We start from the raw sequence: 23,379 nt of genomic DNA, 5'->3' as shown, positions 1-23,379 counted from the left end.
CATAATTTTATCATTCTTCATGGCTGAGTAATATTCCATTGTATATATATGCCACAGTTTCTTTATCCATTCATCAATTGAAGGACATCTAGGTTGGTTCCACAATCTGGCTATTGTGAATTGAGCAGCAATGAACATTGATGTGACTGCAATGGTTGGTTTTTAAAAGGTATGGCAGAAAGAGGAAAACAGGGAATGCTCAGGAGTCACTTTACCTTTTAGTCAGTTAGATTTGGAAGAGTCTCTGTCTTAAGAGGACACATGACTGAGGCCTGAAATGCTCTTTGTATAATTCTGCTGTATGTGCATTTCCAAGCCAGGCCAGACTGTAAGGGCCATTTTCAACCATAAAATATTTGGATTCCAGCCCCCAAGGTATGGCAGTGATGGTGTTGAACCTTTATAATCAGACTTGGCATGCTCCAGAAAATGTCTCGGGCTATCTGTGTGAAATCTTGCATGCAGCTTTGTAAGGGGCACCTTTTCCTTCTGGAAGGCACCTGTTCCTTCTTTGAGGCTCCCTGCAATGGGTGCTCTTGCATCTTCCCTTCCAGAAGAATTTCCATACAGTTTGTCTCTCCTTTCAACTTATACTGAGGATGTCACTGTTGCATTGAGAATATTTGAAGGCTGTTTCCCCCTTGTCTTCCTAGATTTCTTCTGGGACAAAAACAGAGTGCAATTGTTGTTTTAGTTAGCTTTTTGCTTCTGTGATCAAAAAATCTGACAAAAACAGTTTTAGGAGGAGAAGTTTATTTTGAGGTTCATAGTTTTCAGAGGTCCTAGTTCATAGATAGCCAGCTCCATTCCTTAAGGCTCGAGGTGAGGTGAATATCATGGCAGAATAGTGACAGGAAAGCAGATTAGGATCTGGTCACTGAAAACCAGACACAGTGTTCCCATTCGATAAGGACAAAATATAAATCCCAAAGGCATGTCCCCCAAGGACCCACCTCCCTAGTCACACTCCACCTGCCTACAGTTACCACCTAGGTAGTCCTATCAGGGGATTTTATGCGCTGATAAGGCTAAAGCTGTCAGAGCCCAATCATTTCACCTCTAATCCTTCCTGCATTGTCTCACACATGAGCTTTTAGAGATACCTCACATTTATACCATAACTGTCCATACAGTTCTTAGGCTTGTTATACTTGTTCAATTTCAAGGGTAAAGGTTCTCCATTCCTTTTGCTAATGGTATACACTCAGCTCTAAAGAAACAGTTTTCCTTGATACAAATTATTCAAGGACTCTGCACACACATACATGTATACTCCACATGTTATGCTCCTTATCAGGAGATCTTATTGCCTAGCTTAGCTGATCCAATGGCAACTCTACTTTTGCTTTTATATGAGTTTAACCTATAAAAGCTACTGGTGTAGAGCTCTCTGAACCTCTTCTGGTTTTGAGTGCTGCTCTATTCAAGAATCATTCCTTGCTCAAATAAACTCTGTTAAATTTATTTTGTCTAAAGTTTTAGTTTTAACAGGTCTGAAAACCTAATTCCTACTCAAATTTTTTCTACAATCTGTCCTTGATTATGTGTAAAAATGTTCACCGGTTGTGGTGGCACACTCTTGTAATTCCAGTGGCCCAGGAGGCTGAGGCAGAAGAATCGCAAATTCAAGGCCAGTCTCGGTAACTTAGCAAGTCCCTAAGCAAATTGGGTTGACCCTGTCTCAAAGTTAAAATAAATAGATTAATAAATAAATAGGCCTGGGGTTGTGGCTCAGTGGTAGAGTGGCCCTGGGTTTTTATCTCAAGTATCAAAACAAAAAAAACAACAAAAAAAATCAAACAAACAAGAAAACAACTGAAAGGTCAATAAAATATACAGAGATACTATTGCTTGGCAACACATTCTTTGGTTCTAAATCTTCTCTGTACAACATTTCTGATATTTACAGCTTATTTGTTTAATGCTTGCTTCCTTTGCAAAAAAAAAAAAAAAGTCAATTCTTAGCTTGTTTTAAGTTCTGTTAATGTGGAGTCATTCAGCCATCCGCTCAGCTCTGAATTCCATGAACACTTTTTATTTCCTGTAAAATCCCCTGATGGCATTATGATGCTCTGATCATGATGACTTGGCTTTAGCAAAACTGCCTTTCTTTCAATTTAGCTCAAGAGTCTTGTCGATGCTTCCTAACTTGGAATATGTATTTTCAATATACCTCACCAAGAATCAAAGAAAGTGGTGGATTCTTAAACACCTTCTGTGCAACGCACCATGAACAACTGCCTTTAGCAGAGGGACTGTTGCTCCTCCTACGCTCACTCCCAGGAAGATCCAGGATCCCTCAGCGATATCCCCTGGGTTTTGTGCCCCTCCTTAGGAAGCTGTCTTCTTCTAATAGTCCACAATGTGACTGATTATCTGTCGCAGAGGACTAAATCCTTTCATGTTTGACCTAGGATTCTTCATCATCTGCCTGCTTCTAACTTATAACAACAAATCTGAGACTTAAAACCCCTGCTACAGAAACCCAAAGTAACTTGTATGCCTTGCTAGTACTGGATTAAGAAAACTCATACTAACTCTGTGTTACTGCCTTGGGAAAAACAAAATATATCACACGAATATCTTAAGTGGTTGGCAATATTAAGTGTGTGCCAGGAATTAACATTTCATGTTTACACCAGATGTCAGGTAGAGTTGTTCTCTCACTGAGCTGTCAAAAAGCATAATACAGAGAGAAAAGGGCAAAGAATCCTGGGGGAGGTTAGCATGCTTAAAGGTTATAATGATTGAAAAGACTGCTTAAGGTCTACATATATCACCAGTTCAGATGTCATTTCCTATCTCAAGTGGAAACAGAATAGAGCTTCTTCGGAGGTTTGTGGAACACTGTATTTTGGCAACAGAGTTAAAAATGTGCCACGGTTACTGTGCGACAGCCAGAATGGGTCCCCCTCATCTGAAGATTAGTGATTATGGATGATTGATGGACTGGTTCCCCTACCAGAAAACACCAGCCTGTTGTTATGACTAGAACAGATGTAATGTCATCCACACATAATTAATTGAATTTACAAAATGCCAGAAGTATATTAACTAGTCAAAGCAACCCTTTAATTTTCTCCCCCAGTTTCATACTGATATAATGAAGAAACTACCCACTAAAATATCAAGAAGTCTACAGCCAGGCTGACTCTAAACAAATTCAGGCCAATAAATCATTTGCACAAAGATAAAATAAGAGAAGAGACTTTTCCTTTTCTCTCTCCCGGTCTTCCTTCTCCCTTCTTTCCTTCCCTCCTTCCTTCTTTCCATCCTTCCGTTCTTTCTCTTTACAATATGTCAGTACAGAATTTCATCTTTAAAGAATATTCATATTGAAGTATATTTAAATATCTTGAAGAGGAAATTGTAGCTATTAGAAGAACTGTATACAACACCATCCCTAAGCAATGTTCTCAAACGGAGCACTCGGCAGAGAGTATTTTGAAATCGACTGCTGTACCCAACTTCAAGCAAAGTCAACATTTCCTGAAGGGAGCATCTCAGAATATTTGGTCCTGTGAGATGGTCCCTGAACACTGGGTTCTCTTCTAAGTAAGTTCAGGAGATGTTGCGGGCTAGATTCCTCCTCTTGGACATGTAAAATTATTATTAAGGGGCTGATAAAAAATGTTGCTTTCGCCCACAATTATGAAAACATTTTTTTGTTTTTTATTTTTTTATGTTTACAGACTGCATTTTGATTCATTGCACACACATGGGGTACATCTTTTCCTTTCTATGGTTGTGCGCGATGTAGATTCATACCATTCGTGTAATCACACATGTACATTGGGTGATGATGTCTGTCTCAGTTCACCATCTTTCAAAATTGTACTCATACTTCTCCATTATGCTTATCACCATTCCACAGGAACACACTGTAAGTGCCACTCAGTGTCCCCCAAATGGACTGTGCAGATGACACGCTGATACAACTACAAAACCACAAAAGAAAACATGGAGTCTATGACGGTAGCAGGGACTTTACAGTTACTAATGGGGTTTAATGTATCAACCCACCAATCGGTTAGCCTTGTCAGGGAGGCAGGAAAGTTACTAGTTCAGGCAACACAATCAGTACTTAAATGATAGTATAGCAGGCATGCTGAATGGCGCAAAAAATTCAAAAGGGAATTTAAAGGCAGCAAGAGGCGTGCACTGCAAAAGCATAATATGTCCAAGCGTAATGACTCACTAAAAACAAGTATGTAACAAAAAGGGGTGAGAGACTCTCAACTTTTCAGATTTACACAAAAGTGGACATTAGGAAAAACAAGTAATTTACTTGTACCTACAATAGAAGAATTCGGTACTATTATGTTTACTGTGATGTTCATGGGGACCTCTTCACTGGAACTAGGCTTTAGTTGACATCTGTCATTCATCTTCCAGATTCACCTCTTTCCAGATAAAATCAATCCCCAACATTCCAGAGTTGGTGTGTATATTTAATGGACTCTCACTCATTATATACCTACAACTTTCCTGTTTGTTTAGTTGACTGGTTTACTCTCACATTGGGGGTATAAAACATTTGCTGAAGAAAAATAATCATATGGGCTGGGGATATAGCTCAGCTGGTAGAGTGCTTGCCTTTCAAGTGCAAAACCCTGGGTTCAATCCCCAGCACCGCAAAAAAAAAAAAAAAAAAAAAAAAAAAAAAAAGGTAATCATGCAAACTAAACAGAAGGGGAGATGCTTAATTACCTCAGAAAAGTATATAAGGTGAAAAGTATATAAGTGGAAAACTCCAGAATGGAGATGCTATTCTGAAATGTTGCATGCCTTCAACAGTCCCTCAGGAGTTGCTTTAATTAGCCTTGTTTGGAATCATTTTATGTACTCCTGAATCTAATAAAAAGTGAATTTTTAAAGACTACAAATCACACCCTTAACTGTCTCTCAAATTTGTATTCCCTTAAGACTATTGCAGGAGTGAGGCTTATCCAATTTCTCTTATTCCCATTACTTGAATGTCCTCGAAGAAGAGACTTGCCACTTTGGTCTACATGTCAAACCAGGCATTCCTTGAAAAGAACTTTGAAAACTCTGCCAACATATCTTTTTCTGGCTTTTCTTTTAAAACTCTACAATACACTTTCTCTGTGGCAATCATCAGCGGGGCCTGAGCATCACCTGCACTCTTCAGGTGTGGCATGCAGGGGACTGCCGTCCCTCCCAGACTGGGGGTGCCATGTATCACTATAATATATTGTTATTTTAACATTTCCTTCTTGGTAGAGGTGCAGTATCATGCACTAGCTATTGTTTCTAGATTTCCATCAAATGGGGGAAAACTCATAGATGACAAAGTTCAGAGCACAACTTAAAAAATGAGAGCACAGGATAAATCATGCAAGCATTAAGAATTATTTTCTCCTTCCTCTTTATGCATGACAAAATGGGTTTTGGCTCATTTGGCCATAAAATTTGCTTTGGAAAAAAAATGAGGTAGAAAATTATATATATATGTGTGTGTGTGTGTGTGTGTATATATATATATATATATATATAAATGCACACACGCACACATACATATGCACACATATGTATGTATGATTATATATATGTATACACATATATTATACATACATATATATGTACACACATAAATATACATATGCATATATATGTACACATATGTATAATTATACATAGATTACACATGAATTATATAATATGTAATGTATAAAATATATATTATGTATTATATATACATTATATATCTTTTATTTAATATGGATAAATTATATATTTGTAAACAGAATGAAACATTCAATTTTCTCTGTGTCATTTAAACAGTATGCTTTAATTAGGAACTACTTGTTTCCAAAACAAAAATGTCCTTAAGTCTACAAGAAGAGGAAATAGTTCCTTAAGGCTACAAGAACAGGAAATAACCTGCATTATTACAAAACACTGAGGCTTTGGAGTCATCTGTTACTATAACATAACCTAGTAAATGCTGACAGATACAGAGCAAATTTCTTATAAACAGTGGAAAATGTGTCTCTGTGTTTAACAGGCAAAGTGTGTCTGTGTCTAATGAATTTAACTTAAAGGGATATTAGGAAGAAAGCCATGGTAAGAATTGTAACCTGAAAGGGAAATGTGTGTGACAAAAAACTTAATGAATTCAAATAAGAACTGCGTTTTCTATTTTTTTAAAAGTGCAAATAAAATAAATGATGCTGTTCAAGAGATTTAGCTATATTGCCAGAAAAATAATTGCCCAAGTCTCAAAACCTGGCCTTCCTCATTCATTTGAATCACTCAGCTGGCCCTGTAGACTCAAACCAGAAAGCTGACCACAGCACAGGTTCTGTGAATGAGTTCAGAAGCAGTCTTGAGGGCTCACTGAAAGTTGCACACGATCCCTTTCACACTTTCTTACCTTTAAATCCTGCTATCATTTCAATATCCAGTCTAATAAATTTAGTGCAGAAAACACATTGCAAATAAAAGCTGAGTTTAACCAGAAAGGTGACCAATTTTGAAATCCATTCCTATAAGATCAATCTGGGTTTTACTCTAGACAGAGACCCCCCTACACACCCTAGTACGCAACACTCGGACACAGACACACAATAACCATGACAACCACCATAAACAAAATCAAAGCACTCCTACACAAGGTGCCAAGCAGGAACCGTGAGGATCAAAATCTATGCAAACTTAACCATGTGCCAAGTGGGGTGCCTGCAATCACCCACAAACACAGCAAACACAGGGGTGCCCACCCCCGCTCCACACCTGGGAAGGTGAAGAGTCAGGGAAGTCTGTGATGTGCAGTTACTCTGCTCTGCTAGGCAGTAGGGTTAATGAAGAAAAAATGCTGCCGAGATAGGGATTACCCAGCGTGTCAATCAGTGAGCATCACTGTTCTATATAAACCAATAATCCACTTCCCTTTATGCATTTTAAAGGTCCCACTTAGTAAAATTCACCCACTAAAATACTTGGACTCTTGCACTTGCTCCAGCATATATCACTATCCTTTCAAACATTCCTTGAAAATATTTAAATATGTATGACTTAAAGGTAATGTGAGGTTCAAAGACCATTGGAATTAAAAAGCCCCCTGGATCACGAATAAAGAAGCAGATTCCCTGGCAATTATCAAGAATACAAGCAACAATAGGTGTTGGCGAGGATGTGGGGAGAAAGGTACACTCATAGATTGCTGGTGGGGCTACAAATTAGTGCAGCCACTCTGGAAAGCAGTGTGGAGATTCCTCAGAAAACTTGGAATGGAACCACCATTTGACCCAGCTATCCCACTCCTCGGCCTATACCCAAAGGACTTAAAATCAGTATACTACAGAGATACAGTCACATCAATGTTCATAGCTGCTCAGTTCACAATAGCCAGATTGTGGAACCAACCTAGATGTCCTTCAATTGATGAATGGATAAAGAAACTGAGGTATATATATACAATGGAATATTACTCAGCCATAAAGAATGATAAAATTATGGCATTTGCAGGCAAATGGATGAAATTGGAGAATATCATGCTAAGTGAGATAAGCCAATCTCAAAAAACCAAAGGACGAATGATCTCACTGATAAGTGGATGATGACACATAATGGGGGTGGGAGGGGTTAGTGTTAGGGTTAGAGTTAGAGTTAGGGAGGGGGGCAAGAATGGAGGAAGGAAGGACTGTATAGAGGGAAAAGGGGGGTGGGAGGGGTGGGGGGGGAAGGGAAAAAATAACAGAATGAATCAAACAACATTACCCTATGTAAATTTATGATTACACAAATGGTATGCCTTGACTCCATGTACAAACAGAGAAACAACATGTATCCCATTTGTTTACAATAAAAAAAAAAAGAGTAAGAGGAAAAAAAAAAAAAGAAGAAGCAGAATCCCAGGAAAGCTCCCACACTGTGGAATTGGAATCTGGGAGCAGGACAGTGCAATCTAAATTTTAAAAAAGTTCTCCAACTCAGCTTCATGAGATGGCTGCCAGAGATTGCAAAAAACTGGCCATAATTTAAGGCACTGGACAGTGTCATATGTGTCTTTGGTTCCCACAAAGTTTATTTATAAAAGCACAGGTATATGTCAGAGTGGCAGAGATGCACTGGGTATTCTGCCAACCCGTTTCCACTGCCCCCTTGGCACAGGGTGGACTCCATTTCCTCACATTCTTGACTCTTAGGTGGAACCATGTGACCAGGAACCAGGTCTCAGTAGGTTTAGAAACAGATTCTTGGAATCTCCCTGAAAAATGCACCATGTACATGAGCTCCTTCACAGTTGCTGACCTTTAAATCCCATTTCATGTCCAAGGTGCTAAACTTTATAAGAAAACCATGTAGTAAATAAAAGCTGAGTCCAACAAGGAAGGGGATCAATTTTGAAATTCCTTTTCAACAAAATTAAATTGGGTTTTAGTCTACAGAGTCACACCCCCTTGGGATGCAACGCACAATAACAATGACAACCACAATAAACAAATTCACACTACTCCTAGGAGAGATGCCAAGCAGGGACTGTGGTGCTCAGCTTTCCAAACCTAACCAAGTGCCAAGAGAGATGCCTACTCCTGTGTCCACAACAGTGGCATTTGATGGCTTGTGGGTGATGTGTGCCAGCCAGGTCTACTCCATAAAAGCCACAGCTCACCCTTTGCCCTCTGTCAGCGTGGAGGAGTCAGAAAGATCAATCTTGGAAGTTAGGTGTCCAAGCAGAAGAGTGTAAGTGAAAGAAGCTACAGTCCTATAGTCAGAAACACATGACTTGGACTTACCTGAGCAAGAAATAGCATTCAGTGTGAGCTAACACATTTTCAGGGTTCCTAGTTGCAGCTGCTTGTATTATTTTACTTAAAACACAAAGTGCACATAAATGTAGTTTTACAGCAAAGCGACCAACATTTTATCTCTTTTCTTTGTTAATGCCCAGATTAATTTTGGGGCTCCACTTAGTGGTGACCCTAGCATGCTTTTTGCCTAATGTTAAACAACTAATAATCATCCTCAATTTTTTTTTTCTGGAGGATGTCAGAAAACAAACCCTTTACCAGACTCGATCTGCACTAAATTCACAACCTGATTTTTACTTAAAGGAGAAAACATCTGTCAAGCTCTACTGTTTTAAAGTAAATGCTTGCTGAAGCTCTGTCTCTGTTGCATGAGTTTAAACCCCAAGCTTCCTCATGTAATTTTTTTGATGGGCTTACGGCTCTGTCTGAATTTTGTGGGTGGGTGGATGGAATCAGAGGAAGGAGTACTCTGCTGTCTTTTGAGTGGGAGAAAATGACTTTCTCATCATCCATGGCAGATCATTTAGGGGATCTGAGAATGGAATGGGAGGGAAAAGCCTTGCTGCTGTGAGAAAAATATATGAGGAATGGCCAGTGGCATCTCTGATCATTTGGGGGAATCTCACCCATGGACTGAGTGTGAGCAGTAATGAATGAATCCACAGTTTCTTCAAATTGTCTTCCACAACCATGACTCTCTCCAGGGTATATGTGATGTGTTCAATGCTGACTTTAATCAAAAAAAGGATGTGGGACAGCCCATGGGGCAGCTGTCAAAATGTGCAGCTATTGTTACTTTATTTTTTATTCTTTCTATTCTCCATAGCTTGGTTTCATTACTACACACACTACATGCACACACACAAACGTGTTCTCACGCACATAATTGTGTAGCCCTATTCATAATGCCCACAGCAGAAGTTATAAACCTTTGTTTGCAAGGAAAGAAGCTGAAGTAAAGATGGGATTGCAATACATGGATGCAGGGATTGCAGGGCTCCATCTCTGGTCCCTGAACAACAGCCTTCCCACCTGCCTAGTGCACAAGATAAGAAGGAACTGCTTTGAGTCCACAATTCAAGATGACAGACTTTCAGGTCAAGTGCCAAGTTCCCTGGAGAACACATCTGATTGACTCAGCTTGTGGCAGGTGCATCCCTTGGGCCAATCAGCAGGAGCCAGATGGAACAGGGTACTTGCAGGCTCTGCCTATGTCTGTGATGAGGGAGCCCCAGGGTGCGTTGATCACTGATGCTCCCACAGGATGGACACCTCAAAGGCAGCCCTTTCCTCTATCTCTAGACATAACTATCCCATTAAAAAGCAATCAAGTCTTTCACCCTTGACCACAGATAATCCAACAAGCAGAGAAATCCAAACATTTGCTAGAATCATGTTTTCCAAAGTGGGATGTATGTATTCCAGGCAAGAAAATTCTCTGAGGTGCAGGGAGGAGAATCTTTATGAATTTACTTCTAGAAACTTTTAATTTTGTGCCTTTCCATGGGGTAAATATATCCAGACTGCAGTGTATTTGCATCTATGTAGGTAAACCAAGTATTTCAAACAATTCGCATGTGTGACCTTCTTAAATCCTCTCAAAGATGACAGAGGCTAAGTGCTGTGGCCTTCCCCCATTACAGAAGGAGAGAGATACAGAGTTTAGGCCACCTGCCCTGAATTCCACAGGTAATAATGCTAGGTTCAGGATTGGAATCCAAGTGTTCTAGCTCCAGGGTCAATGCTGATAACTTCTATGGTGTGTGTGTGTGTGTGTGTGTGTGTGTGTGTGTGTGTATTTTTCATCACACAGCAATAGACCTAGAGCTGAAGACCAAATCTAGTGCTTTGTGAGTTTGCAGGAATCACGTCACTGCCACAAACCTCAGCTGGTCAACACAGAATGAGAGCGCTTTTCCTTTCCTTGCATAAACCCAGCATCCACTACATAATTGCACCCATTATTATCATTCCAGAGCTACCTGGTTATTTACCACCAAACACCTGTCCTGCTCCCTAAAGGGGCAGAAGTCTCTATAAACTGTGAATCTTCTAATTACCTTTCAATTTACAGCATAGTCAGCTCAGTTTTTCACCTGGGGAGTAGTTTCTGATGAAACTCAACAAATACTGATTTGAATATATTCCTATAAAGTTTATCACAGCAATGTTCTCAGGTTTCTGCTCTATTTAACACCAAGCTTATCCAAGTGAAGGGTAGTATTTATGATGGTAAGACACATAACATCTTCCACATATCAAGAGTTATTTATTGGATGCATGAACAAATTAATGCAGGAATAAAATGAATGGATAGATGGATGGACAGAATGATGGATGAATCAACAGATGGAAAGAAGGCAGGCAGGCAGGCAGCCATGATGAGTATTTTTAATTCACAGTTCCCACATTCAAGCAATTTCATAAATTTAGGATTATTCACCTTCATTCTCGATTATGAAGTGTCTGAGCATCTATTAGGATTATCCATTACAATGGCTATTTATTTTAGAGATTTAAATATCTTGCAGTCATCTATACAATAGTATCTGAGGCCTATGTGTCCATTGATTCAGAACATATGTGTCTCAATGCAACCACTAAACTGCTAATATTTTAGACTCTAGGAAATGTTGATAGTCACATAAGCTTTGACATATATTCAAAATACAGTTTTGCAATTCAGTTTATAGCTGGATTTTCAACTCTGTCATGGCATGCTAAACTAACTCCTAGTTAGAAGGAATGTAAAAGAAACAATACCCTGAGGTGCAGATGCTAATTCCTCCATAACCTGCAGTGTTAGTATTTGCTGTTGTGATCAAAGACCTGACAAGTACAACTAGAACAGGACAATTGGTTCATGGTTTCAGGGGTTGAGATGATGGTGAGCAGACTCCACAGTGCTGGGTCCAAGGTAAGGCAGAACATCATGGCAGAAGGGTGAGGTGGAGGAAAGCTGCACAGGACATGGCGATTAGGAAGCAGAGAGAGGGCTCCATTCACCACAGGACAAAACAGATGCCCCAGAGGCACACCCTCAGTGACCCACCCCAACCAGCCACAGCCCACCTGCCCACAGTCACCACCCAGTTAACTCACATCAGTGAATTAATGCACTTATTAGGTTGAGGCTCTCATAACCCAATCATTTTACTTCTGAACTCCCTCGCATTGTCTCACGCATTAGTTTTTAGGCTCAGCTCATATCTAAACCGTAACACCTACCAATCTACTTCTTCATCTTAACAGTGTGGCTATATGAGAGATGCTGTGCTGTCACTTGTGGGCATTCTACTTTGTGGAGATGGAAGCCACTGGGCTCTTGGAGAAAGAGTCCACCCTGACCACTGAGGCAAGTGTGACGGGAGCCATGAAGGTCATTCTTCCCAGGAACACAGTATATAGCCTTGACTTCACAGGTCTGAAAAGAAGGCAGGTACAGTGGCACACACCTGTCATCCAGTGGCTCAGGAGGCACAGGCAGGAGGATCATGAGTTCAAAGCCAGCCTCAGCAACTTAGCAGGACCCTGTCTCAAAAAAAAGTGTGTGTGTGTTGGGGATGAGTCTCAGTGGTTAAGCACCGTGGGTTCAGTCCCTGGTGTCAAAAAAAAAAAAAAAAAAAAAAAAAGGTTTGAAAAGAACTTCTGATGTAAGTTTGACTGGATTCCAAGCAAAATGGTAGGGAAGTGTAGTTCAAGGGAAATCAAGTTCCCAAGACCAGGTGATGTTACAATTATACATTACATTACTCTAGGACCAGGTGATGTTCTAATTATACATTACATTACTCTACTCTGTTTGTAGTCATAGCCACATTGAAAAGCACTGGGAAATGTACCTCATCGCCTTGTAGAATCTCCAGTCACTGGAGATATTTTTACAGACATGCAAACTCTTATTTGGCCCCATCTAAGCTATCTGAGATGACTTCTGTTTTTTTGGTCTATTCTACTTGGGGAAAGAAAAAATAATAATAAAGATGTTGACAGAGAGGGTGTAAATCCCATGCCATCTGGTTATGTTGCTAACAGTTTTCACCTCGGTCACACCAGGATTTACAAAGCAATTTTTAGCATCGAGGGGCTCCAACCTCCACTACCTGCTGTTTGACATCTCACGTTCTCCTTTTCACATCCTGGGGGCAATGTGATTGTAGGCGGATGGCAGTGTACACGGCAGAATTTCCAAGAAGATGCATGTCGCACAGATGTGGGAAACCAGATCAGGGACCAAAGTGGCTTGTTGATTAAACTCAAGGGCAGCCTTCAAAGCGAAGTGTATCCTCTACTCTGAATAAATTTTACCAACCATCAGTGGGTAAAATACAACTCTTTATTAAAATGTGTGTATGGAATAACTTGATTAATCTATGAATTCCCATCTAATTAGTATTCATCATGAGATGCCCATGAACTAGTCTTGTGACCTTTTTATAATAGGGTATTTTCTCATGCATTTAAGCTTCTAATGATTTTGTGATGCTATCAGGAATTGCACTGTAAGTACACTAATTCCCAGTTTTCATACTATTGGTAACTGGAATAATAATTACACTATAAGCAATCTGTGTCCAGTCCCTTATTTCTGGTTTGTCAACACCTGGTTTTCTACCTAACTTTGGAATATTATTTATTCTTGCTTCAGAGAGATGTGGGGTTGTTTTGCAGAGGAAGCAATGAATAGGAAGTGGTAGAAAATGTGACAGAATGGATGGGAGATGAAGATCCTCTGGATGACAACCATCTGTGTTGCTGAGGGACTATCTGCAACACCAAGGAAAAACTCCTAAATGCCTCCTACCATGAGATAAGTCTTCCTCTTATGGCGTCAGGTAGATGGTGACTGCTCTTGATTTGTAAAGCAGCCCAAGTTACTGCTGATTTTTTGTAAATTTTCTGCATACATGATTTAACAGAGTATGAATAATATATTCAACTTCCCTACTTTGGGATACTTATTTAGGCTCTTTCTATGTCTATCTCCCTAATCTATTTAGGGAGAACACTGCTGAGTCTTTTTTTTATTTCCCCAAGCAAAAGAAAGTTACAAATTTATTTCACCAAGAGATTTTAATACAATTTTACTATGTCCAATAATAGAAGGAAAACTGGAACTCAGAAAATACCAAAAAAAAAAAAATGTCAGAGTAGTCATTGCTACCTATTACTAAATAGTGCAGCAGTAGTTCTTATAGATCGTGTTGCTGGATATAGAAAAATAAAAAAAACAAAACCAAACACAAGCACAAACAAAAATCTCCACTGTTGGTTCTAATTCCACAGCCTCTAAATCACCAAATGAGGGACACCTTTCTCCTGTGGGACCCTCACAGCTCCTCAAGTGTTTTCTGCAAGGAGCTGACAGAAATGGGTACGGACAGAATAAAGCTGTGTGGCATACGTGGCGTCATCCATAACTGGAGGGTGTACAGCACGGTAGCCAGTGTGTCTTCATGCCTTTGAAAGAAATTCCACTACTTGGGATAAATCCAGGGTTTACACATGCTAGGCAAGTGCTTTGCCACTGAGATGAGCCCCCATGCCTTTATAATTTTTATTTTGAGACAGGGTCTTCCTTAGTTGCTCAGGCTGGCCTCCAACTTGCGATCCTCAGGTCTTGGTCTTCGGAGTAGCAGGGATGACAGGTGTGCGCCATTATGTCTTGGTATTTCCATCTCATTGTGATTATGAAAACAGAAGCATGATCATGGAGAGACTTGAGACCTCTTAGGTTTTGCATAAAGAAAAACACCTCGTTGTCGGTGAATCCCACACTTTCCCATTAGTGTCATGCAATTTAATTTCAAAATCTGAAAATCTGTTTTTTACAGAGATTTCTGTGGACCATTATAGCTAAGCCAAACCCAAGTTAGAGACTGTGTCTGCATTCATATCACAACTAGGAGGGGAGAAGTTGTGGGTTAAAATCATGATCCCTTTTATATTTTGGACTTTGAGGCCATGATTAAAAGAGCATCTGCGTCCCTTCAGCCCTAGGACACAGAAAGAAAAAAAAAGCCAAGAGTTTTATGAGATGACAAAAATATACAAATGGGACAAACACCTGGAAGTCACCAAAACAAGGAAATAAGTCAGGATGGACAGCATCTTGAGAAAGTGCACCAAGCTTGAAGGGCGGGGGGATGGTGGGATGACACCTCAGTGAAGATCATATTTTGGTCCTGATCTGCCACACGTCGTCTAGTGTAGAGGCTGAGAAATGAGCCAAGGAAGAAGAAAGGCTGAGAGGACAGAGGGAGGTTACAGGAAATTCACAAAACAGAACAGGCAGGTTAGGGTCTTGCTTCTCAGAGCGGCCTGTGAACCAGTAGCATCAGCTTCCTAGGACAGCCTATTAGAAATACGGAATCTCAGACACCATCCCAGATCCATTTACTCAAACTCTGTGTTTTACCAAGTCCTGAGTCAATTCATTTGTAATTAAAGTCTCAGGAGCAGTGGGCCAGAGCATGCAAGAGTTGAGCTTTGGTTGAATTCAGGGGAGATTTCTGTGAATGTGATTTTAGGCACTGCTGATGTGTCAAGTGCTTCTGCAAACAATGGGCTTAGCATTAAAGTGCATCGTTCACTCTGCTGTCTCCTCTGAAATGTCAGAAGCCAATCACTTGGGACAGGGTTGCTTTTCCTGAGGACCACATGCCTTATACTTAGAAAATAACTGCAGGGTAGTTTAGAGCATTCCATACTGCAAATAGTCCTGGTCAGGAGTTAGTGCATCAAAGTTCTAGTTTCGCTTCTTCACAGCTCTGTGACATTCTGGAGACTACATCCTGCTCTGAGCTTTACTTTGCCAACTCCAATATGGAGACCCTAAATGAAAGTGGGGAGGCTTTGAGTTGAGACTTAGTTTCTGACCGCCTGTCTCATGAATCATTTCTGAGCAAGAAGTTTGGGGTCAAGACATCCTGGTGTTAACTATCTGAGAGCTCACTGCCTCGACATCTCCAGGACTGAGCTTCTAGATTACCTGAGACTGACTCTCATCCTGGTCATCTGTATTCTTTTAACAGAAATCTCACTAGCAGACCATTTCCACAGAGGACTGCACACTTCTTAGATCTAAGCAGCACTCGGAGACAGATGGGTGCTGTTACTGTTGAGACCACCATCACCACCACCATCATGAGGACATCACCACCACCATCACCATCATGAGGACATCACCATCACCACCACCATCACCATCACCACCATGGTCACCATCTCCCTTGCCTTTCCATGCTCACTCAGTTAGGCTGCTAGGACAGGGAAAACGACAGATGAATAAAATATGACATGTCTTTAGGCATCAGAAAAAAACAAGTTAAAACATTTTCAACCATGCAGAAAGGACCACAGAGAAATGAAGGAGCAGGGAGCAAACAAAGAAAACAGAAAATGGTCAAGGCACAGAAGAGTCAGTGAATGTCCTGCAGGAGCGGTGGAACTTGAGGAGAGAACCGGATGAACCCCAGCAAGGCATGAGCTCTCCAAAAGCCTTGCTCCTCTGAATTGATAAACCCTGGAGACACCACTGCAGCTGCTCCCAAACCTGACTCAAACCTTCCCTGACTTAAAAGTCCCAAAGTCATTCTTGCAGGGATGCAGCAAAACTGATTCTAGCTGTTGGGGACAGAGCTCACTTTGATCTCAATGTGCCTGGACCTGTCCAGTTGGAATCCAGGGCATTTTGGTTGCTAGTGGCTGATGCCTTGGGAAATGGCATTTCTGGCACATTTTCAACAAAGCATTTATAACTGTCCAAATCTAAAAGAGGATTCATTTGTTCATTTCATGAGTGAGTTCATTGTTCAATTGATATTTACTGACTACCTGTTATAAATGAGCTTTGTGCAACTATACAAAGCAACTGCTGACATAAGCCTGTCCTCCAATTGCACATAAGCAACTGTCAGGACCATGGATGCAAATTGTGAGCAGCCAGCAGGAGGGAGACTGGATCAATGAGAATCATGTTTTTTGCATCCAAATCTGACCCTAAAGCCCTGGTCCTTTTACTGTACAATCTGGCATGGAGGAAAGTATGCTTTTGACTAATGCTACTGGTTTTCTCCTGCATGTTCCAAGTTCTTAAGGATGAATGTGCACATCTGGAAGATTTCTTTCCTTCTCTACCCATTGTCTAACTAGACTTTCATGGTCACCCCATGCAAGTGCTTTAAAAATGAAGAGAGAGCCATGTGGAACCTCTAAAGGCAGAGGTAAATCAGGACATCATTACATAAGAGAACTGGGCTTGACTAACATTCTCCAGGTTGATGACATTAGAAAAGATTCTTCTTTTGGATCATGATTCATCCAACAGTGTTTCAAAAACACATTCACTCTGCACATGCTTAGTCAAACAAAAGGTCCCTCCTTTCTTAACAATGGGTATATCCAATCATAAAAATACTGAACTAAGATCACTCAGTCAGAGTCTTAAGGTGGGTAAACATTATTTCTAAAACTGTCCAAGGAAAAGATTATCCAGCTATTATTCTATTATTTTCTGACATTTTGAATCAATATAATTTTTTTTTTTTGGTACCGAGGTTTGAGCTCGGGGGCACTCGACCACTGAGCCACATCTGCAGCCCTATTTTGTATTTTATTTGGAGACGGGGTCTCACTGAGTTGCTTAGCACCATGCCATTGCTGAAGCTGGCTTTGAATTCGTGATTCTCCTGTCTCAGCCACCAGAGCCGCTGGGATTACAGGAGTGCACCACTGCGCCTGACTTGAATCAATGTGATTCTAAATTATTTTGGTACTTTTTAGGTGTTGCTCTAGTCATTTTTATTTCTATCTAAAATAAGGGACATATCTCCCTCTCTCTTCTCATAATAAAATGGTTCTTTTCTACTAGAAACTGCTTTCTTTCTCATTCCAGTGCTTGCGAGTAGGTGGACCCACCCCTGTCTTTCAGCTGCGTGGATAATCCCATTAAGAAGGCTCAATTGGTAAGTCTCAGGAGCCACTGAGAAGCATCTAGTTCATCAGGATCACTAGTGTTAAGGATGGGAAGAGACTGCAGTTGCCAGGGGCCACCTTTGCCACCAGAAGAAATGTACGTGAGAAAGCAGTGAACACAGAGAAAAAAGAGTCAAGAAGTGCAGAGAACACAAATAGTCCCAGGAATTGGTTGAATCCTTGGATCTAGCAGACTGGACTCTCAAGAGCAGATGCTTAAAAATAATTTGGAAGAAAAGCTTTTAATCAATGATGAAACCCTGAAAAAGGAAGCATACAGAAGTAGAAAGGGGAAGACAAAGAAAGTGAATTGTGATGTGGTCCCTCAAAGACTTGGCCATCCGTGTAGGAGGTGTGAACTGAACACCTGCCATCAAAATTGCAGGTCAGCAATGGCTGACCTGTCATATCCCCCTATTCAGATGCCAGACACCAGCTGAAGGGGCGAGCACAGGCAGGTGGCTCTGTAAGGCTCAGAGCTACAGGCCACCACTGATCTTGCACCCCACAGCAAGGCAGCAAGTCCTTCAGCTCTTTATCCACCATACATACAGAGCTTCTGGAGCCACCTGAACAGCCCAGGTATGTGAGTCAGTAAACCCCTTAATTTTTTAACCCCAGTTACTTTTATCTGCAATCAGAAAATTCTATGCTTACCTCAAAGTTAAAGTTGCTCTAGAACTTCAAGAATCCTGGAAAACATATACTCTTATTGTGGACTAGGGAAGCTGAGCCCCAAGACAGCCAACATGGTGGAAATCCTGTTACTTGAGCCCCAACCTACAAGTTCCAATTGGCTCACACATTTCACATGGCCAGATAATGAAATGGGAGATGTTTATATTATAGGAGGAGGGTTTGAAGATTAAAATTGATAAATAAAGTAAAATCCATAGTACTTTCACATGAATAAGCCTCACCGTGAAGGCTTTTCTCAGTTTCATCTCTGGTCAGAATGATCTTCCCTAACTTACTCATCTCTCTGTGATTCTCATCCTCTCAATAACAGAATGTGTTTATTTCTCTGAGAACAGTGATTTATACATTAATAATGTCCTCTTTGTTCCCACAAGTGACCATGTTTACAACAGTAAGCAGGAGAGGAAAATCAAACCAACACTCCAGGCACATACTGGGACGCTAATTAAATTATTTTCATATGTGCTAAAGTTCATTTTCACTCTGGGTAGTGATTCAGTTTAGCTTCTGAATTTCTAGCAATACATTTCAATTTATATCAATGTCCTTTAGACCAGTGTTATTTCAATTTATACCAATGTAGCATAAAATTTGCAATTCCAGCAGCCCAATGAAAATCATGTGAATGTGGACACATACATCATACTCATGTGTACATATTATAAATATACAGAGGTCCAGGGCACACGCTCTGTAGTTGATGGCTTCCTCTGTGTTTTCTGCATGTGTGTGTGTGGGAGGGAAGGAGGGAGATGCAAAAACTTCAATCCATAGTGTGATCTAAACTGAATAATAATAATGATGCAAGAATAAAGTATTATTCAGCACTGCTAGATAATCAAAATGGGTTTGACCTCTCTTGCCTTTGAAACCCTCACTGTTAGCATGTGTAATTGAGTTTATAAACCTCTCTGGATGGACTATCTTTTGTAGCCTGTCTCGCATTCTTACTCAGCTGACAGAATCTACGGCCCAGGGAGCAGGTTCCTCGGGGAGTTTACAGAAGCAGCGGGCTGCTGCAGGCCTTGCCCTGGACCTTGACAAATAAGGAAAGCAGAAGCAGGGCGCTACTTACCACCTGAGTGTGGCGGGGGCCCGCAGAGAAGGACGACGCCCTGGCCTTCGCGCACTGACACTGCACTTCTCATTTTGGTTTTAAAATTTTCAAGATCTGATTCAAAAACAAACAAAACAAAACAACTGAATTTCAGGAAAAAAGGAAAGGAAATTTAATTTTTTATTCCAAGATGTTCCTGTCTTTTGGAAAACAATTTTAAAGCCTCTTTCCCAGGAGCCTCACGAGGAGAATATTTGCCTTCAGGAGGAAAAACAGGATCTTGATTTCTTTATTAAGGCTTCTAGAAAACCAGCAGCTCAATATGAATATACAGCCATGGAGCTCACATTGCTGTGTTAGCATCAAGACAGCACACACTATCCGAAAAGCAAAGTATTGGCAAAAATGAGAATATGATTCAAGGGAAAAAATGAGGCATCCTCCACCCAAAACATACAGGACCATGATTTCCACATCTGCCTAGTGACCCACCAGACCAGGAAGAATTTTAGCTTCACCCTGTCACAATGACCAAACTATTCCTGAATTCCTCTCCTGAAATACTGGATCATAAATAGCCCAGGTAAACCTTATTCTGCCTATTATTACTGTTATTTACAAAGAGTTCTTAAAACACTCAGTTTTGGGGTGCATGTCTTATTTGTTGCATGTCCTGAAGGACTGTGTGGAGGACATTTCTCACTGGAAAATAACTCAAAGGGTAACAGTACATTAAATCCACATAACCATTTTTATTTATAGTTGTAAAAAATATGAATTGTTTTTATAATCACCCAGTGATTTTTCCATGTTCAATAAATTTAAAAAAAATTAAGTGCAAATACTATTTTTATTTACCAGTGTCGTTTTTAGAAAACATTAAATTCCTTCCAATGATAATTAATCCAGGGCGGCAAATACTGATTCATACTTTATACCTTGAATTATAGCATAGAGAAATTCTATTTCCTTATTTTTAAAAAGTTTAAGTCTATGGGGAAAAAGGGAGAAAGATATATCATTTCTTCAAACTCCAATTTTAAAAAAAGAATACTTGTAAATTACACAGTTAATATACTCTATGATGTCACCTGCTATACTGGAACAATTGCACTGTCAATTTGTGAAAGAAAAGACTCACTTTGTAGCTCTTCAGGGTTGATATGATTGCCTTAGAGGTGACTACATCAAGAGAGGCAGTGCAAGCATTTTAGAATATAACTTGGAGAACTCTGAATTTTCTTTGAAAAGCATAAAAAGCAAACTAATTAACTCCAAATTGATAAAACCACAATCTGTAGACACATAAATATTCTAAGCACCATAAATCAGCACATCAGAGAGAAATAAGAAGGTCTATGCATTTCAAATTATTGTTATAGAAAAAATAGTATTAAATTGCTAGGTCATAATCAGGCAATACAGCAATTCAGCAAAACTCCTAAGTGTACTCAGAAAAGAAGTCAGAAGAGTATTTTGGGCTTATTTTAATCAGAGGTTACTCTAGAAAGTGCTATGGTACCACAGCATGGAATCTTATCTGTAACTGAAACACAACATTCTCAAAACACAGAGGCTCATGAAGAATAGCTGAGTTGGAATTGAAGAACTGAACTGTTTGAATGACCCATAATGGTTACCTCCAGGAAACATATCACATAAGAAGCTAGCCTAGTCACAGAAAAATAATTTCCAAAGATTACTTTGCTGGCAACAAAATATGTATCCTCATTGCTGTTTTCCTGCCCAAATCCTCATTTCCTTCTGCTACAGAATTTCACACTGTGGAAGTTTGCCATCACTGATTTTAGCGAGAATGTGAAAAAAAAGTTCTAGATAAACCAAGAATATTTCCTCCAAAGGTAAATTATCTTTTGCCTAGGCAAAAATATTGCTTGGCAGAGATCTGCCCTCTGGTTTAGACACTTGCACTAATACAAAGGTGTGCAAAGGACATATTTTAGGATAACTGATATGGCCAGCCTACAAAAAATCGGCATCAGAGATGGCAAAGAAAACTAATTACAGTGGTTCCAACAAGCCTACCAGGGCTTTGTCGACTGCAAAGCACTGTGATTCTAGTGGATATATATATATTTTTTCTATAAAGCAGCTTTTCCTGAATTCCTATTTTTCTCAAAGCATGCATGGTCCATGAACCACCTGTATAATTATTATGTGGAATTCTTATTAAAAAATGCAGATATTTGAAAATAGTGAGTTAGGGTGCCTGGGAATTAAATCCACACATTTGAATTTTAATAAGCTCATCAGCTGCACTTCAAACACACCAAATAGCATTTTGTGGTTTCCTATTAAGATGTATGAGGACCAATCCAGATTAACTACATTAGACTGTATATAAAATTTTTTGCAATGTATGAAATTGTCTCTGAGATGGGCAATCTGTTAAGCATCAGCTGAGCACTGAGGACAGAAAGAGAGGAGGTCACTTATAAAATAGGACTTTACTGAGTCTACTGAACTTCAGCCTACTGTTTGCCAGGTTTTGAAGGCGTCAGTGGGGGCTTCCTTGCAAGGAGAGCCCTATCTGGCTAGAGTCAGACTTGAGGCCAAGAACTGCATTTTAAACAGCACTTGCAGCAAAGATGTAGAGTACACAGGGAAGATAGTTTACCAGGAGTGAAAGATGCTTGAAAGAGCAGGACTGGTCAGGGGAACGGAGGGCAAAGGTGTTAAGGACAGTGCAGTGGTAACTCAAGTCTTAATCCATGCTTCCTTGGTGGCTGATCATGCTGAACATCAGTTCATGTGTTTGTGTTCCAGTCAAGTACCCTGTGCCACAAAAGAGCTGTTCAGGTCATCTGCCCACTTTCTGCTTAGATAGTATGTTTGCTTGTATTTTCACTATTTAGTTTTGAGAGGTTTTACATATTCTAGATACTTTTCCTTTATTGAATAAATTGTTTGCACATATTTCCTCAGTGCAAAGCAGAGACACAAATGAAGACAGATATCACAGTCAATGTATGTGAAGAATTTGTCCATTTTGTTGAAACACCTGGAGACAGTGAGAGAAGGACATGGTAAGTATCTAAAAAGTTTCAAATCACACCTATTGGCAAATTAGATGTTTAACCCGAATGAAGATCAAGCTCTGTATGGTCCAGTTTTGACAAAACTGTATCAGAATGAGTTCTGCTTTATATAATCTATAAAGCACTAATTTAACAACAACAACAACAAAAAAAACTATTAATAAATGAATAGATGAAAGACCTGTAGAATAGAAGAAGGGGAACAGGGGGAGGGAGGACATGAGGGAGAGGGGAAGCACTGGCAACAGAAGGGGGGTCAATTATACTCCATGTGTGCACTATTATGTCAAAAAGAACCTCATTATATAACTATGAAACACTAATAAAAAACTTAAGTTAAAAGGTCTTTACTGGCTAAAAACTTCTCAACTTTTTCTCTATGCCTCATCAATTCTTGCAAATACTGCCATTATTCAGAATTTTAGAACAAACTTGATAAAGAGCATCTACAAAGAACTACAACCACATTCATATTTAATAGCAAAAGAATGAAAGTTTTCCCCTACACCAGAAGCAATGAGGATGCACACTCTGGCCACTTGTCAACACATAGCTTTAGAAGATATAACCACTGCGATAATGCGGGTGGAGGGGGAAGAAAGCATGGAGCTTGGAAAGAATTAAACTACACATATCTGATGACACGATAGTCTGAATGAAAAATCAGAAATCTGAAAAAATATCTTTAAAAAAATTTTTTTAAATTTATTTTTATTGTAAACAAATGGGATACATGTTTTTTCTGTTTGTACATGGAGTAATGGCATACCATTTGCGTAATCATACATTTACATAGGGTAATGATGTTTGA

The 23,379-nt window shown here is 39.8% G+C and overlaps 1 protein-coding gene across 1 annotated transcript in view; it reads right to left on the bottom strand.

Annotated features, from left to right (window-relative positions):
- Window positions 1-23,379, bottom strand: part of Cntn3 (contactin 3) — a 340,669-nt gene that overhangs the window by 116,517 nt on the left and 200,773 nt on the right. The window contains exon 5 of the mRNA XM_047534744.1: window positions 19,528-19,623. Coding sequence (XP_047390700.1) covers window positions 19,528-19,623 — 96 coding nt within the window. The remainder of the gene's footprint in view (window positions 1-19,527; window positions 19,624-23,379) is intronic.

This window comes from Sciurus carolinensis, chromosome 19 (genome assembly GCF_902686445.1).
Source record: "Sciurus carolinensis chromosome 19, mSciCar1.2, whole genome shotgun sequence".
Lineage (NCBI taxonomy): Eukaryota > Metazoa > Chordata > Mammalia > Rodentia > Sciuridae > Sciurus > Sciurus carolinensis.
Note: the sequence above shows the minus strand (reverse complement) of the source record. Positions and strands in the feature narration are given on the sequence as shown.